The sequence below is a fragment of the Sapajus apella genome, unplaced genomic scaffold (assembly GCF_009761245.1).
Source record: "Sapajus apella isolate SASKATOON/1434 unplaced genomic scaffold, GSC_monkey_1.0 scaffold6, whole genome shotgun sequence".
In the NCBI taxonomy this organism is placed as follows: domain Eukaryota; kingdom Metazoa; phylum Chordata; class Mammalia; order Primates; family Cebidae; genus Sapajus; species Sapajus apella.
The window spans coordinates 14,657,699-14,676,352 of NW_022436946.1; the positions used below are offsets into that span (position 1 = coordinate 14,657,699).

General features: G+C 34.8%; 1 protein-coding gene across 10 annotated transcripts in view; it reads left to right on the forward strand.

Annotated features, from left to right (window-relative positions):
* Window positions 1–18,654, forward strand: part of AHI1 (Abelson helper integration site 1) — a 214,049-nt gene that overhangs the window by 103,909 nt on the left and 91,486 nt on the right. For 7 of the 10 annotated variants that reach the window (XM_032274708.1, XM_032274711.1, XM_032274712.1 and 4 more), the window contains one exon: window positions 2,267–2,387. In XM_032274708.1, coding sequence (XP_032130599.1) covers window positions 2,267–2,387 — 121 coding nt within the window. Of the gene's footprint in view, window positions 1–2,266; window positions 2,388–3,031; window positions 4,591–9,151; window positions 9,400–15,194; window positions 15,637–18,654 lie in introns of those variants that run through there. The other 3 variants (XM_032274716.1, XM_032274714.1, XM_032274715.1) reach the window with 3 other exon arrangements.

Consider the following 18,654-nt stretch of genomic DNA (forward strand, 5'->3'; position numbering starts at 1 on the left):
TGATTAACAGTTACCCCAGACCTTAGAAATTAAGTTATCTGCTCTGTTATGTTGCTACTCTCATTACTTTGTGGACATTTGAATAGTTTGTAAAAAAAAAAGAAAAAGTCAAGAAAGATCAGAATTATAAAAATGTTTAGGAAGAACTTATAGATTATGGTGTTTTTTAATTTTGTTTTAAAAGAATGGCAAGTCTTTTTATTTTAACAGAGGCATTTAAATATCCTATGTTAGTTTTCCTGGTATTTTTTGTTTTTAGCACAAATTTCTGAAGAGGAAGACTATAAATGGCTATTGTGTATATATATCTATATCTATATCCATATCTGTATATGGATAATGTAGGTGTATGTATGTGCATATATGTGTATATATCTTCATTTCCCCAGCATACGCCTGTTTGCAGCAGATTTTTAAATGCATTATTTGATATTTAAGATAAAAATGTTCAAGAACAAAAAAGTAAAACTGAGAAACGATTCCAAAAAAAAGTGAATGAAATAATTGATAACTATGTTCTTTTCCATTTGAAAGCACAGAACTCAGAAAAATTGACCACATCATCATACTACATTATAAATACCTAACTACCCTTACTTCTAGTGATGTTAATAATAATTAATATAACATCTTCTTTATATACTACTATATTGTTTGCCCTTGCCAATATATTCTGTTTAATCTATTTCTTATTTAATATTTAGTGCTTTTTGGTTCACATATGAATAGCACTTTGTGATACCAATTTATCATTATTGCTTTCCTGGCACATTCCCATTGAAGCATAGATATTATTTTTCTTATCTCCATTTAAAGATGGAAAATGAAGCTCAAAAATGTTAAATGAGTTTGTTGTTTTAGGTATTGTAGATCAAAATAGTCAATTTTGATCTGTGTTCAGTGGATTTTGATAGAATTTTTAAAGCTGGATAATATTTTAGGACTGATGTGGTATTTGACCCCTCCAACTACTTTGGAAAATACTTTTATTTTTTAATGAAATGGCATAATATTTTAGGTGCTTTAGAACTATATTAACATATGGTCTTAATTGACTTTCTCACCAAATTTGCTATCTCTTCGCTCTGAGAGAAAAACCTAAACTGAGATACACTGTTTATTCTCACTGTTTAAAAACAAAAAATGGAAAAAAAAATTACAAACATGGAAATGGTGAATCAGATAAAGGGCATGTAACCAGAGCCCTGTATTATCTTATACAGAACATCAAAAGGGAATTTTTAAATACTTGCACAGTAGAAGTCCTCTATATGGTTTTCATTATTTAAACAAAAAATGGGAAAGGGGCTCTTTTAATATGGTAATATTTTTATGCCATAAATTATTATTTTGTTAATTTATAGATTACATTTTTTAGGTGGATTAGAAAACCAGACTATCAATTTCCCCAAAATAGGTCACATTTTGTTGCACTTCTTGAAAGTAATAAAGCAGATGTAAGGAATGATTTGTTAATAATTTAAAAAATATTTTTTTTCTGGAACTAATTCTGATTGACAAGATGAATTTATTTAAAAACATTTTAGGCTTTTTTAGTGAACTATTCTTTAGTTTCCTACAAGAGCTGTAGTTATAAAGTGTCATTTATTGCTCATTTCATTTCTGTGAGGCTAGTGTGCACTCAGATAATCATACTACGTTTATATGTTCTATAACATTGTATTTACTTACAGAAATTTTGCTTGATTGTTATTTCAACGATATGCTTAAACAGTATCCTAAGAATAAGGTGTTTTGACGCAATGGAAACTATTTCACATGCAAGTTAGGTTACAGCTGTGTTATCTGTGTCACCGTGATGTATATAAACATGAGTAGTACAGGTGTTTTCTGTGTATCTCTGAAAAGGAAGTACCTGCTATTTCACTAAAATGCTAGAGAGATGTGAATGAAACATTTTCACTGTTTCTTAACTGAAACAATCAAGAAGTCATTTTTATTTTTTGCATTTCTCTTTGCATAACTTAAGACCACTCTAAGTTAATAATGTCAGTTCCATGGTAAATTTTAGCAAGGCTGATTTATTTTCATATAGCTATGTTTTCATTACAGTTGTATTTTTTTTTCCTTGATGAAAATGACTCTCTTTTGTAAACTTTACAAACTAACCATGTAAAGCATGACCACTCCTTTTAACTTACAGTGTGTCCTGGTTTGTATAATAAACAAATATTTCTCATCCAATTTTTGCATCAGTAATCCAGGAAATTACACTGTAGTTTCTGATTTGTTTTTCCTAATACAGGTCAACAAAAATCTCTCATTTACTTCACCACCAGCGGTTTCCTCACAACGGTCTAAGTTAAAGCCGTCAAACATGCTGACCACCCAAGAGATTCTACATCAGTTTGGTTTCACTCAGACCGGTGAGCCCCTTTCTTACTTTGGCAATTCTTTTAAATGTGCAGATGCTCGTTTTGTTTGATGAATGTCACTTCCTTTTTTAGAAATAAAGCTTATAATTGTCGATTTTCACACTGGATGAATTCTATTCTGGCATCTCTTTTTTCCTTAAAATCACCAAACTTATTTCAAAAGTAAGTTTGTATCTGGTAACAGTAGATACATGCAACTATGTTCTATTAACAGATGATAATTTAAAACTAGCAAAACGTGAGTTTTAAGCCTGTATGATGTTAAATCTGATTCAGTTTCCCAATTAAATAAATAACCCATCATAGATGGATAATCCCATGTTATAATTCATTTCAAGGAAAGTCAAGGTAAAATACATTTTGGCGGAAATAGGATGCAGCCTGTGGTGATATCACATCCCATTAAAGGGTAGATTAACAAAATATGCAAAAAAAAAGCTTGTACAAAACTATACTGAATCACTAAACTATACAATTGTTTGGCTAATGTTTTAAATGAGTTTGAATATGGTTTTCAAAGGACCTCCAAGGAAAAATATCTAAGTGAGAAATGTTTGTGGTATTGAAAGATGACTTTTTCTGGTCACTAGCTATATGTTTTTGACATTATTTTTTCTGTTACTGAATTATTTCAGAAAGGTAAGAAAGCTGGAAATAACAAAACAATTATCTTCCACAAAAATTAAGAAGAAAATTTGAGTATGAGAAGATCAACATAATTTACTTAGAAATTTGGGGACAATATATACCACTTTTTTACCTTGAAAGTATTTGGAATTTACATATACAAGTTACTTTAATATTGCTGTATAGGTTACATGTTATAGTGAGAAAATACCTGGATTCACAATTCTTATGTTCAACCCGGGCTGTGCCGTTTATAACCCTTATTACCTGCAAACCTTAGACTCTTCATTTGAAAGCTGAAAATGATGTTTATATTATATATTGTTGAAGTTTAAATGAGATAGCATATATGAAAACACTATAAGCATAAGGTGCTGTATGAATATAACATTTATATTGTAAACATGATGAATATGTGTAAGCTAACTTTGAACTACTTTGAAATCTAATTTCAAATCACTATAATAATTAATAACAAATACCTCAAACCTTAGAAATTTTTAATTTCGAGGGTTCCAGATATCTTCCAGAAACTCAAAGTAATAGATTGGCCATTGTTATTTCCAGTGGAGCTGCATCATGTACTACCTCTTTAGACTTGTCCTTTTCACTCTAGATAGATACTTGGCTTCAGAACTTGTCATTTTTATGACTAGGAGGGAGGGAACCTCTCTCCACCACTCTATCCCTACCAACTATCTTGGAGCAAACTTTTCATTCCACAATCCAGGATTAAAGGCTTAGAAGGTAAATATCTGGTTGAGTTAATATACTGTTTAAAATTCATTTAAGCAGTATTGTATGTCTGGTTCTCCCAACAAGGTATAGATAATAGATATATAATATGTTTTTTTTTCATTTTTTGTAAAGGGAAATAGCAGAGGGAATAGATAGGAAGGCCTTTGAAATGGGAAGAAGGATTACCACCCACTGAGACAGATAAGGAAAAAAGGGAAAGCTGGATATGATAAAGGCAAGCCTTTCAAACTTCACAGCTATACGTAGGATTGGCTCCATTTCCCTTCAGCTTCCATGGCCATGTGGGCCATAAGAGAGTTATTTATATACCTGCACATACTATCTCAGAAGCATGGCCATTAAGCCATTTGGTTACTAATATGCCCAACCTCATTTTAAGGCATATCTTTCTTAGAAATGTCATTGAGATATCACTGAACAGAAAAATTGCAAAAGCATAATATGTAGTCCACTTCAAAATGGCCAAATTAACCTCTTTTATTAAGAAGGCAGACTTTATGAAAAAAATCCTGCCTTAGGAACCAGGTGAGCTAATTTTCAGACCTAACTCTATTTCTAAATGTAGAATCTTGAGCAGTTTCTTCAGGCCAGAGTTTTCTCGTCCCTCCAGATAAATGAGGGCTCTGGCTTTGGTGAATTTCTGTCTTAAAAGTTCTGTGGTTCTATTCAGTGTTCAAATCAGTTTGTAAAGTGGATAAATAATTAAATGTTGATTGTACTAATAATCTATTAGAATCTGAAATACATAACTACAGAAACAAATCATGTAAATAGAGGGTTTAAAAATAAAAATTTTACTGGAAACCTATCTGAAAGATGCAAGTCATGTCTGTCAGTGTTTGCTTTGGACAGTATAAGAGAAAGCTATCTAAACAGAGCTAGTAAGTATGAGCCCAGTAGCGCTCATGCTAGGAGACTTAACAGTAGGAGTTGATTTTACATATGTAAGTGGGTTTACATGCTAGAGTGCTATACTCTCAAGTGGGTTTATGTTCTGTTGTAACTTCTGTTGACCTTATTCAAGCTGAGTTCTAGATAATGGAGGCTACTAGAAAAGTAAACATTTCTCTCTTCTTTGGTTTGTGTTCCTCACAATTTCTAGAACACTTCATTTATTCATTCTAAAATCATTTTAAGTAACCACTTTGTTTAAGTCCCTCTTCTTAGCATATGGAGTAAATGTTAGAGTCTCTGCCTTCAGGAACCTCTAGTCTGGCTAGGGAGACAAATAAGTATGCAACAAATTAAGTCAGAATGTGACTTAATCACAGTATAAACAAAATGTCCCAAGAATAAAGAGGGATAGGAGAGCTAAAATATTCTCAAACTTTACCTATTCAAATAGAACTCTTAATTTTTTGCCCCAAAAACCCTTCCCTCCACCTCCTTGTTCCCTGCTACCAAGTCTTCCTAATCCCAGTACTCCACAGCACCATTTACCCAGTTATTTAGGGATAACTTAACCGGAAGCCATTCTTTTTTTCTTTTTTTTTTTTTCTTTTGAGATGGAGTCTCACTCTGTTGCCCAGGCTGGAGTGCAGTGGCATGATCTCAGCTCACTGCAACCTCTGCCTCCTGGATTCAAGCAATTCTCTTGCCTCAGCCTCTCAAGTAGCTGGGACTGCAGGTGTGTGCCAACACACCCAACTAATTTTTTGTATTTTTAGTAGAGACGGGGTTTCACTATGTTAGCCAGGATGGTCTCGATCTCCTGACTTTTGTGATTCTCCTGCCTGGGCCTCCCAACATGCTAGGATTATAAGTGTGAGCCACTATGCCCGGCTGCCATTCTTGATTACTCCTTTTCTCTCAACTTCCTTCTTTCCCATTTGCCCATGCTGTATTTAGAGTTCAGCCAATCTTTCTCCCCAACTACAAAATCTCATTACAGTGGTTGCTGTACCTATTACAGTAGCCCTGAATAAAGCCTTTCTTACTGTGCTTTCACAAGTATCATAGAATAATTTTTTTCTTTTAACAATACATACAAGAGTGCTTGACATGGCTAGGGAGTGGTTTGAGTCTTGGTTTAACTGGAAAAGGTGAGATGAATGTGTTTAAGGAGAACTAAGTTTGTAGAGGTAGATTGGGTCAGATCATACCACACTGACAAATTCACATTTTATTCTCTAGATCAGGGGTACCTATTTGCCCCACCCCCTGCCCCCACACCCCCAGGTGCACAGCAGGAGGTGAGTGGTGGGGCTGGGAGCATTACTACCTGAACTCTGCCTCCTGTCACATCAGAGACAGCATTAGATTCTGCTGTGAACTGCACATGTTAGGGATCTAGGTTGTGAGCTCCTCAGGAGGATCTAATGCCTGATCTGAGGTGGAATAGTTTCATCCTGAAACCTTTCCCTTTTCCTCATCCCCCGCCCCCAATCCATGGGAAAATTGTGTTCCATGAACCTGGTCCCTGGTGCCAAAAAGGTTGGGCACTGCTGCTCTAGGTTAAGGAATTATTCAAGGAATGAATATAAAAGGGATATTCTAAAATGTATTTTTTCTTTGAATACAGCTGACATCTGTATGAGGAATAGGTTGCCAGAAAACTTGGATACAGCTCCTATGAGATACTTATTTTAGGAACTGTTCATTAAGCTGTTACTTTAAGTTCTTAATAACAAATCAGCTAATCCTATAAAAATTAAAACTATAGCATCTTCCCTGAGTAATTTTTATAAGAAAGAAAGTAATTTTAATATTTTTTGTTAAATTGTAGGGCATAGCCCATATAAATGCCTCACCATGTAGTAAACATTTTATATTGTATCTCAAAACTGTTTCCATACTTTCCTAGTGTAATGAAGAAAATCTATAAAACAATAACAGCAACTTGCATTTGTATAAAAATTTATAAAGCGCTTTCATATATATCCTTATTTGATCCTCAACAAAACTCTCTGAAAAGTAGGGTAAACATGAAAGTCATAGGGAGTGAAATCATTTTAGAGCTTCTGAGACCTTAAAACTTTTATTACTCAATTTCTGTACAGTGAAACTGAGAATCAGAGAGGCTGACTTACTAGAATTCACATAGCTAGTGGCAGTCATGTCTAGTTCAGGACTGCTCATCCTCACCATACCAAACTGCCTATTCCTGGAGGAGGGTACAAGTTTAGGGAGGTGCGGTGGGCTCCCTGCTCACAGCCCTCAGGGAGACTGTGTGTAGAGCCACTCCTTCATTAGTTGTCCTGCCACATTGCCAAGTAAGCCCTCTGGCTAGTGGCTATTATCTCCCTTTTTTTTACTAGCTGTAGAGTTCTAAGATATATTGCAAAATAATAATATGAACAGTAGTAACTCTTTGCTGTGGTTTTTGAGACTGAGGTGTCAAGGAGGACATCCTATGTTCTGAGGATTAATAAATTTACATCTGTCTTTGATCTTTAAATGTAATTCTGTTTGTCAGTTGTTAGATTTTTTAAGGCTGAATTTCCAGTAATTATGGTATGTAGTCTCTAGTCAAATCAACAGGCTCTGTACAGAGAAGTTTTATTCTGTGTTATTTTATCTAAAATCCAGATTACATTCAACCATCTGAAGAGTCCCTACTATAGAACAGGGGTGTCCAATCTTTTGGCTTACCAGGGTCACATTGGAAGAAAAATTGTCTTGGAGCACAAATAAAATACACAATACTAACGATGGCTGATAACAACAACAACAACAACAAATAACGCAAAAAAAAAATCTTACAATGTTTTAAGAAAGTTTATGAATTTATTTTGGGCTGTATTCAAAGCCATCCTGGGCCACATGTGGCCTGTGGGCCATGGGTTAGACAAGCTTACTATAGAACTAAGTTTTAAAATGTGGATTATTCAGTAATAAAATCAATCACTTTTATGGGTAGGTAGAGGAGAGAAATTAGCAGAAAGTGTTACTACTAGCAATAGGGTAATTGTATCATCTTTGCATGTCTATATCTGAGGGACAGCATATTTCATTTTTATGTTCTTTTGTGTATTTTCACAGCATTGCTCTAAATTAAATTTAATTCATATTAAATAGATGATTCAAACAAAAGAAAATGAATCATTTTATTAATATGACTTTATTCATACACCCTTCCATATTTATTAATTATAAACTTGTAGTGTGGTGGTAGGGATGACATAATTTTTTAAAACTATCAATAGTTCCTGCCTTCTCCAAATTTTATTTCTGTTCTCCATTAGACCCTAGTAAACTATATTAAACTTGATAACTAACCATTTAATCTAATTATTTGCCATATCCTGTTTTCCTTCACAGTGAAAATATTTGATTTAAACAAAATCATAAAATTGCTCAGTGACTTTGGTATTGGTTAAGAGATCTGTCAAGCAAAGTCTTGTGCTTCTACATGTTGAATAATATTTGAAGAACTATGTTTCTTTTTTTTTTTTTTTTAAACATGGAGTCTCGCTCTTGTCACCCAGGCTGGAGTGCAATGGTGTGGTCTCAGCTCACTGCAACTTCTGGGTTCCAGTGATTCTCGTGCCTCAGCCTCCCGAGTAGCTGGGATTACAGGAGCCCACCACCACACCTGGCTAACTTTTACATTTTTAGTAGAGACAGGGTTTCACCATTTTGGCCAGCTGGTCTGGAACTCCTGACCTCAAGTGATCTGCCCACCTTGGCCTCCCAAAGTGCTGGGATTACAGGCGTGAGCCACCACACACAGCCAAAGAACTGTATTTTTTCATTCATTTTGTGTTTCTTTGAAAGTATATACTTAAATTCCCTTGACCAGCTCTTAAAATTGAGAGCTGTTTTTTCAGTTAAACTTTTTAGTTTTTAAGGTTTTAGTATTTATTAAAGTTTTAATTTTTATAGAGAAGTATAAATCTTTTTAGATAACTGAAATGTGAAATGAACCTGGATCATAATTTCACCAGAGATACTGTGATATACCTGTATAAACCATTGTAGAAGGTAGATTACATCTAAGCTGGAAACATGATGGTTCTTGTATTTCAAAGAAAAAGCATTTTGGCAAAAATTAGTAATTAGAATGACAATTAATAAACACAGCTGATGGTAAAAGGGGGTTTCCATTTTAAGGAAGGTAAAATGAGCTTCAAAGACTTTCTCATCTCATCAGAATTGGCAGAGTTTTCTCTTAGTATTACTTAATGAACTTTAAACTGTTAATTGAAAAAGAATGTTTGCTTTAAATTCTGGTTTCAAACTTCCAAATTCCAGTATTTCAGGTGGTAGGCTAGGTGAAAGACATTCATTCACTATTGTAGATTAATAGGTAATCTACAAGATTAACTGATCTCTATAGACAGATGCCCTTAAATGTGTTTTTTGATACTAAAAAGAATCAAAAAATGTTTTTATTATGCAGTTTTTAAAGGCAAGAATTTGTTTTTCAGAGAGTCACTTTGCTGAATTCAACACATGTATATTATGGTGGAAAAAGCACTAGACTAGGGATCAGCCAGCCAAAAGAGCTGAGCCTGACTTGGGATCCCGCCACTTCCTAGCTGTTTTGTTAGGCAGTTTGCTTTCTCTCTTCAGATAAATGTCTCCACGTTTCCTACTCCATAGAATTGTCAGGATCAATACAATACGTCCAATACTTTGAAACTCATAAAATATTGGGGGAATAAACAGTATGAGGCTATGGGAGGCTCTTTTGATTTTTTTTTTTTTTAGTTTGAACTTATGCAATTTGCTTAAAAGAATGGAAGAGATCTTATTTTAAGACATGACTTAATAAAATTTGTCAAGTGATTATTACAAGAAAAGGAACATGTCAAAGAGACAAATAATGGATATAGCATTTTTAGAAGCATGCCAAAAAAGACATTAAGATGAAGTAATTTCAAGAAGAAAGTTGTCAAGCATCTTAAACTTGAATAATCCACTAGAACACTTAACTTTCCAAACTTTAGTTTTCTGCATGTGTACCAATCTTAACCCATCTTTGGCATGTAATGAGATAACTTTGAGATTTTTAAGATGATTAAAATCAAAGTACTCTCTCATCTGTGTAATCTGGCCAAAATCTGTATAAGGGCATGGGTTCGGTGAGGGGACAGTCCTTTATTACACAGATGTTAAAATAGAACAAAAGCAACAACAGAGCTCCATTTATTAGCCTCTGTTTCTCTTAGAATTTGACCATCTCTAAGAATAGAATCCCCAGAGGCATAAAAAAATCTTGGGGCACTTCATGTAATTCCATTTTGCAACCTGTAGTTTTTCTTCTCTTAAGAAAACACTTTTCAGCCAGGTGCTGTGGCTTATGCCTGTAATTCTAGCACTTTTGGGAGGCAGAGGCGGGAGATCACTTGAGTATAAGAGTTCAAGACCAACTTGGGCAACATGACGATACTCTGTCTCTACAAAAAATACAAAATAGCCAGGTGTAGTGCCGTGTGCCTATAGTCCTAGCTGTTCAAGAGGCTGAGATTGGAGGATCACTTGATCCCTGGAGGTGGAGGCTGCAGTGGGCTGAGATTGTGCCACTGCACTGGGCAACAGAGCAAGACACTGTCTTTAAAAAAAAAAAAAAAAAAAAAAAAAAAAAAGGGCCAGGCACGGAGGATCACGCCTATAATCCCAGCACTTTGGGAGGCTAAGGCAGGTGAATTACCTGAGGACAGGAGTTCAAGGCCAGCCTGGCCAACATGGTGAAAACCCCATCTCTACTAAAATTTCAAAAATTAGCCAGGCATGGTGGCAGGCACCTGTAATCCCAGCTATTCGGGACGCTTAGGCACAAAAATCACTTAAACCTAAGAGGCGGAGGTTGCAATGAGCCGAGACCATGCCATTGCACTCCAGCCTGCAGCCTGGGTGACAAGAGCAAAACTTCGTCTCAAAGAAAAAAAAAAGAAAGAAAAGAAAAAAACACTTTTCTATAGTAGATAACATGAAAATGGGAGAAAGGGTGCTTTTTTACCAAAAATGTTTTGTTACAATTGTCTATTGACAGAAGCAGTGATATGTGGAAGAATGAACTTCAAATTAGGAATTAACACCAAACTTGTAATTCAGCATTTATCACCCAGAAACCAGTTGATATATTCAACTTCTGAACTGCTTACAGTAGGCCAGTTGATATGCTTAGTGCTAATTGTTCAGATGAAAAATTATAGACCCTGCCTTCAAGGAGTCGACAGCTTTTTGTTAGAAGTAGGTAGTTATACATTGCAGTGTTCTTCCATTGATAAGTGCTAAAACATCATAAAAATAGTAAAAATTTTCTGAATATATTAAAGCCTAACTCAGACTTACGAGTCGGGGTAAGTTAAGAAAGAATTTAGGGCCAGGCACGGTGGCTCACAGCTGTAATCCTAGCACTTTGGGAGGCCAAGGTGGTCAGGAGTTCAAGACCAGCCTGGCCAACATGGTGAAACCTCATTTCTACTAAAAATACAAAAAATTAGCTAGGCGTGGTGGTGGGCGCCTGTAATCCCAGCTACTTGAGAGACTGAGGCAGGAGAATCACTTGAACCTGGGAGGTGGAGATTGCAGCAAGCCAGGATTGTGCCACTGCACTCCAGCCTGGGCCACAGTGTGAGACTCTATCTCAAAAAAAAAAAAAAAAAAAGGAAAGGAAAGAAAGAATTTAAAGACACTGATTTCTGAATCAAGTTTTAAAAGAATCAGTCCCCCTTAAAAAGGGGGGCTGTGGACTGTAGGGTTGAGGAGAGGGAACAGCATATGAAGTTTTTCATATATAAAATGGAGATTCTGATGCCTCATTTCCTGCTTTTCAGAAAGGCTGTTGTAGTGATCTACTGCGATGACAAGCACTATGAAGTCACTTTTCAAGTGACTAAGCAAACCAAATGTATGTTACTACTATTATCTTTAATTTATGTAGCATTAATTCAGCAAAGGTAGCTTAATTTTTTTAAAAAGTTGTGATAAAAATGAAGACAACACGATAAAAACCTATATATGTCAGGCAGGTGGTCAAACTTCCTTAATCATCCTAATTCTGTTCCATCTAATCTACTGAGGACCAAGAATTACTCCTAAAGCTAATGTTGATTTCATTTCATACCCTTCTAGCTGCCAATCAATACCAAAATCTTGACCGTGTGACAATTGCCATATTTGGATTTTTCTGTTAATCACATGAATTTTTCCTTTACATGACTATTTTTATTCTCCTTCCACAAATCCTTTGTTAGGATTTCTTATTGTTATAATGGGATTCTCTAAAATTGATATTTGATTGGTACGTTGAGTATAAGGGGCCATTTTAATATCCAATATCAGTATTATGCTAAGTAATTATCCAGTGAACTGAGTTAATCCACCAGTTAAGTATTAAAACTTATTCCTTACTTGCAGGCCGGGTATGGTGGCTCATGTCTATAATCCCAATACTTTGGGAGGCCGAGGCAGGTGGATCATTTGAGGTCAGAAGTTCAAGACCAGCCTAACCAACATGGTGAAACCCCATTTCTACTAAAAATATAAAAATTAGCCAGGCATGGTGGCAGGCACCTGTAATCCCAGCTACTTGGGGAGGCTCAGGCACGAGAATCACTTGAACCCAGGAGACGGGGGTTGCAGTGAGCCAAGAGCATGCCACTGCACTCCAGCCTGGGCAACAGAGTGAGACTCCATCTCAAAAAAAATAAAAAACAAAACAAAATTTATTCATCACTTGTAATAAAAGCCCCTGTATCTTTAATGATAAATGCCACTTGAACCTGTGTTTCTCAACATGTTAATAATTTAAAATATACTCTACATACTTGTTAGGTCCTAATTTAGAATCATTTTTATTAGCTCTAGAGAATATTAATTTTCTTAATGGATGCTTCTTCATATACAGGGACATGCAGTTAGTGTCCCCCTTGAGATATTAAATTTCTCCTAATGCTGTCTGAGGGGAGAATGTGAATGCAAACTTTTCTTATTTAAATTAACAGAGTCAAATGAGCTTGAATCTGCTCACTATTTCCTAGCCATTTATTTTGTAAGAAATTATTTTATATGATGTTTATATGATACATATGGTTTCAGTCTTATAATTGCAACTTTTTCCCATTCTGTTAAAAGTAGAAAACTTCATTTAAGCTTTTCTTCTTTCAGTCACATTTATTTGCAAATGTGAAATGAAAAAATGTGACTGAAAAAAAAAGAAAAGCTTAAACTAAGTTGAAAGAAGATTTTAAATGAAACAATTCAGTTATCACCTAAGCAGAAAGTGTATTGAGAACTTCATATATATGGCTAGGACAAATTAACTGGCAGTGTGTATTTAAGGTAAACAGGTAAAATGAATGGGTCCACCTATGATACTGTCATGCAAGTTGCCAAAATGAGAGTAACTGGGAGAGTGTATCCACTCTAAGAAGGCTACATGCTTTCCAAATGGTTCACTCTATTGTTTTTAGAGAAAATTCCACTGTGGTTTTTGTTTTGTTTTTGTTCTTGTTTTTTGGCAGGCTGTTAATGCCGGGCATCCTTCATTTTCGGGGATTTCACAGCCTGTTTAGCTTAGGTATTGTACAAATGAACCTGCTGTTACTTCTGGTTTTTGTTCAGGTTTTCACCCTTCCAAATATGCTCATTCCAAATTCACAGGTTTTGTAGTCAGCTTCTCTATCTACTTCAGCCCTCCAATACTATTTTCAGACAGATGTTTCTAATCGTTTTCCATCTTCTATAAATTTGTTGAAATCTCTACTCTCTTCTTTTCAAGCTCAAAAGTGACCTTTTCTTTGCCATTCTAGTGGTCAATTCTTTGTTCTTATCTTACTTGACCTATCAGCAGCATTTGACACATTTGATCACTTCTAAATACATGTTTTCTGGGATACCACATTCTCTTGGCTTTCCTCTTATCTCAGCCACTCTTTATTCTCCTTTGCTAATTCTTCCTCTTTTCTTCCATTAATTTCTTCTACTATTGTTTCACTGCAATTTGACCCTTTTTTATTCCCTATATATGCCCACTCCTTTGGTGATCTCATGACTTTAAATAAAACTCATATGGTGGTGGGCACCTGTAGACCCAGTTACTCAGGAGGTTGAGACAGGCAGGAGAATCACTTGAACCTGGGAGGCGGAGGTTACAGTGAGCCAAGATTGTACCACTGCACTCCAGTCTGGATGACAAAGCAAGAATCCATCTCAAAAAAGAGTAAGTTAATTAAAATGAAATAAAATTAAAATTTAGTTCCTATGTTATACTAGCCTCTAGCTACCACAATGGACTATGTATATCTAGAGTTCAGAAAAGAGGTATGGGGTTGAAGATAAACATTTGAGAATCGCTGGCATATGAGTTTTATTTAAAGTCATGAGATCACCAAAGGAGTGGGCATATATAGGGAATAAAAAAGGGTCAAATTGCAGTGAAACAATAGTAGAAGAAATTAATGGAAGAAAAGAGGAAGAATTAGCAAAGGAGAATAAAGAGTGGCTGAGATAAGAGGAAAGCCAAGAGAATGTGGTATCCCAGAAAACATGTATTTAGAAGCTAGTTTTTGTATTTCTGGTAGAGACAGGGTTTCACCATGTTGGTCAGGCTGGTGTTAAACCCCTGACCTCAGGTGATCTGCTCTCCTCAGCCTCCCAAAGTGCTGGAATTATAGGTGTGAGCCACCACTCCTGGCCAATTCACATTTTAAAAACCACCTCTGGCCAGTAGCTATCATATGGGCCAGTACAGGTTTATAAAATCCACTTCATTATCTGACTCCCGAAAAATCAGGTATTACAGTAGATTACCAGTTTTTTTAAAAAAAAAACTGAATGCAAGTAACACATTTAATAATAAAACCTCCCTAAATGTTGAAGTCATTTTGTGGTAGTATTTGATCATCATGATTTTGAAAATGTTGTTAATAAGCAATTTTGATTAGCTTGACTAGGGACTCTAGAAGTGTCTTATTTTTCCTATTTAAATAAATATATGAGATTCTGGTAGCACTTAGCCAGAGATCAGAGGCATTTGTATTTAGTTCGAGATTCTGTTGCTTAATGCTGTGACTTAAGCAAGTTACTATTCCATTTCAGTGACCTGTCATTTGAAAATAGAGGATATGTTTACTACAAGTGAAATTTTTTAAATACGAAGATTTGTTTGTCTTATAGTGCTATAGGAATAGCAGATTATATCTTCATAACTATGTTCAGAACTACTATAATCATTGAACCTTTTTATTTTCAATTTATCTAACTTCCCACTAAATTTTAGAAAGGGAAAACACTATGTTCCTAGAACTAAACCTAGTAAATGTCTTACGTTAAAATCGATATTCCTTTGTACATATGTATTATTTCTAAATATAACCTTCAGGCATACTGTTTGAAAACATTTCAGTAAGTGGTTTTCATTATATAAAGTAGAAGACTTTAAAGGTTTCAACTACTTTATCGAAATATAATTTATACCATGGTGAAAGTAGTATATGTTGCAATTCACTGCTTTCCCTCTAGGGTAAAGGAAACTCAGTAATCAATTTACTCAAAGGTGAGAATTGAAGAAAGAATTACAACAATGCCATATGGTTGCAACAGGTGAGATGAGAGGGTTAGTTATAAAATGGCTAAATTATTTTGACCAGGCATAACTTTTTTTTTTTTTGTAGTTTGAGAATATGGCTACATTAATACAGTTTACTATCAACCATGAAATTCATTTTACAATTTCATGATCTCAAATCAAAATTGACAGTTCAGTTTTTAAGATAATTAGGCATACAAAATGATATTATTATAGAATATATTTCCAAATATGTAGATTTTAAAATAGGTTTTTTATAACTTTTTTTCTCATAATACACTTAATAAATGTCTTTGAAGAAAATGAGTATTCTGTTCTGGCTGAGCAAGATGGCTCACACCTGTAATCCCAACACCTCGGCAGGCCGAGGCGGGTTATCGCTTGAGCCTAGGAGTTCATGAACAACCTCAGAAACATATTGGGACCCTGTCTCTTTAAAAAATATTTTTTTTAATTATCCAGGAGTGGTGGCACATGCCTGTGGTCCCAGCTACTCAGAAGGCTGAAGCAGGGGAGTATCGATTGAACCCAGGAGATTGAGATTACAATGAACCATGATCGTGCCACTGCACTCCAGCCTGGATGACGGAAAAAAACCCTAAAAAAAAAAAAAAAAAAAAAAAAAAAAAAAAAGAAAAGAAAATGAGTATCATAATTTTAAGCCATTCTTCAATTGCTAGATATTATGATCTTTAGTTCTTCACTATTATAGCGTATATATTTATATATACAAAATGTTGGCCACATTTCTGATAACCAAAAAAATTTTAATTGACAGTTGCAATAAAAGGTATTTTCTCTAAATTAATCATATACACTAGTTTTCATATTTCATATCAGTGTTCGTTTCAGTCATTATATTGTGTGATTCTGTGGCAAGGGATCCAATTCTTAAAAAATAACATACATATATATATATGTATATATATATATATGTATGTATGTATATGTATTTTTTTTTTTCACTAATTTTGCTTAGAATGGACACTACCTGGAACCAAGCAAGCAGCTCTTCATGTTTTCTCCTCTGGGGGAAAAATGAAATAGCATTTGTATCACAAAAATAATAGGTTTTTTTGGTTTCCTTTGTAAATCCCTATGTCTCAAAGTAACTTTTTAAAAAATCTGTAACAAGAAATTTCGAGGTTTAAACATTTTAGTTTGTGTCTACTGAAAGCTCTGGAAATTCAGAAGAAGGCAGCTATCTAATTAAGTTCTCATTTACTCTTAGTCAGGTTATAATCTGCTAAAACTATACTCAGAATAGCCCTAAGGTTTCCCTTAGAGAAGTGAAGTGCATACTTTTGCATTTTGTGGTTTAGTCAGTTTGGTCTGGATAGTGAACAGTCTGATATAGAATTTACTGGTAATGTTTTCTGGAAATGAATATCTATCACTTACTGAAGATGTTAACTAACAATGGAAATTAGGTTTAGGAACCAGACCTTCTGGTAATGATAGAGACTTAGAGATAATATTGATTGGTGTTTTCTAGAATTTTAAATGTGCATTTTTAAGAAGCCTTTTCCATGAATGAAAAGTGAATGAAAATGTAAAGAATCACTGTGTTGTTCTTAGTCAGCAACTTGCCTACCAGTGTGAGAGCAAAGTTATTGAGAAATATGGAAAGTGACAAATGACTATATGTGTGACTGGTCATTTTTAAAAAAATAATGTAAGAGAGTTTTATAATGGTTAATAAGTAAAAAGTGGAACATTATTCTTATTTCTGACAATTTATTTTTTCCTTCAACTTTCTCTAAGAAAACATTCAACTGTAATTCATAAGGAATAAAAGTTAAGAATGATTCTGACTCGTTTCCATTCCTGTTTTTTTTAAAAGAACCAGAAATACTATGTTTTAATAGAAGTACTCTAATGAAAATTATTATTCAGTTTAAAAAACAAAGACATTTAATATTTTAAAAAATTAATTGAAGCAGTTCATCAAGCACTGTTTATGGAGAGCCTGCTGTGTGACAGACTCTGCCAAGCAGCAAGAAATGGAAGATGAAAGCTCTCAGAGGCTTTCCAGTCATTTTAGGGAGTTCAGCAGGCAAAGAAGTAGTTAGAGTATGATGGTGGTAAATTCAACAGGGCATTCGTATAAAACACTGTGGCAGCACAGAGTGGGGAGTAAATCTGATTAAATGTATCATCCTTATAAAATTCACTTAGTTTTATGGCCCTGTGTAGGATTTTATATTGCCCATGAAATATACAACAATATCATCTATTTAGGAGTTCTCTAATGATAGCTTAGAACTAGGAATCTGGATTTTGTTGCTGGCCCTTTGTAAGGCTTATGTGTCACAAGACATCTAATGACCTTATTAGTATGCTTGCTTCACATCTGCCTCCCAAGGATAGTATTCTGAGAATAAGTGAGTTTATACTTATAAAAGACTCCAGTTTATTTCATATTAATGTCTATGTGGGTGTGTTTGTATGTATATGGTTTTTTTGTTTTTTGATTTTTTGAGATGGAGTCTCACTCTGTTGCCCAGGCTGGAGTGCAGTGGCGAAATCTCGGCTCACTGCAACCTCTGCCTCCCAGGTTCAATTCATTCTCCTGAGTAGCTGGGATTACAGGCATGCACCAACACGCCCGGCTAACTTTTTTGTATTGTTAGTAGAGGCAGGGTTTCACCATATTGGCCAGGCTGGTCTCGAACTCCTGACCTCGTAGTCTGCCCACCTCAGCCTCCCAAAGTGCTGGGATTACAGGCGTGAGCCACTGCACCCGGCCGTATATGTGTCATTGTATATCCTTGCCACTTTTTTTAAAAAGAATCAAGTCTTTTAACATCTCATTGCTGTTTAATTTGTCTGAGAAATGTAGGGCATGAACAGGTATTTTTGGGGGGGAGCCAACTCAGAATCAGTGAAGCTTGTTTTTTGTAGAAGTCCTCTTTACCTTTTTTTCTTCCCTTTGATAGTGACATTATGAGACATAATGTCATCTCAATCTTTTTAGTCTGATTTTAAAGTGAAGATTTAACGAAGAGTTGAAAGTAAAACACTTGAAAAGCTAATGATAAAGGCAGTTATAAATGCACATATAACAGGCAATTTAATGTACTTAATGTTCACTGAACTACTATAGGAAAAAATTAATAGCATAATAAGCATTTTTTTAACTTGACTTGTCTTTGCTTTGAGTATGAAAAACTTTTTCTAAATGATTATGCTTATGTTCAAAGTTTAAAAGTTTTCCCTAGAATTTAAAATGTCTCTTTTATGAAAAGACCTGGAAAAATTGGTTCATAGCATCTCACATTCTCAATACCATACCAGTATAATAGATCAAAAAATGTTTTCCATCATTAAATCCCTTCTTGTTTTAACTTTGTACTTTTTTTAGGGGATGGGGTTGGTTTTATTTTACTTAAA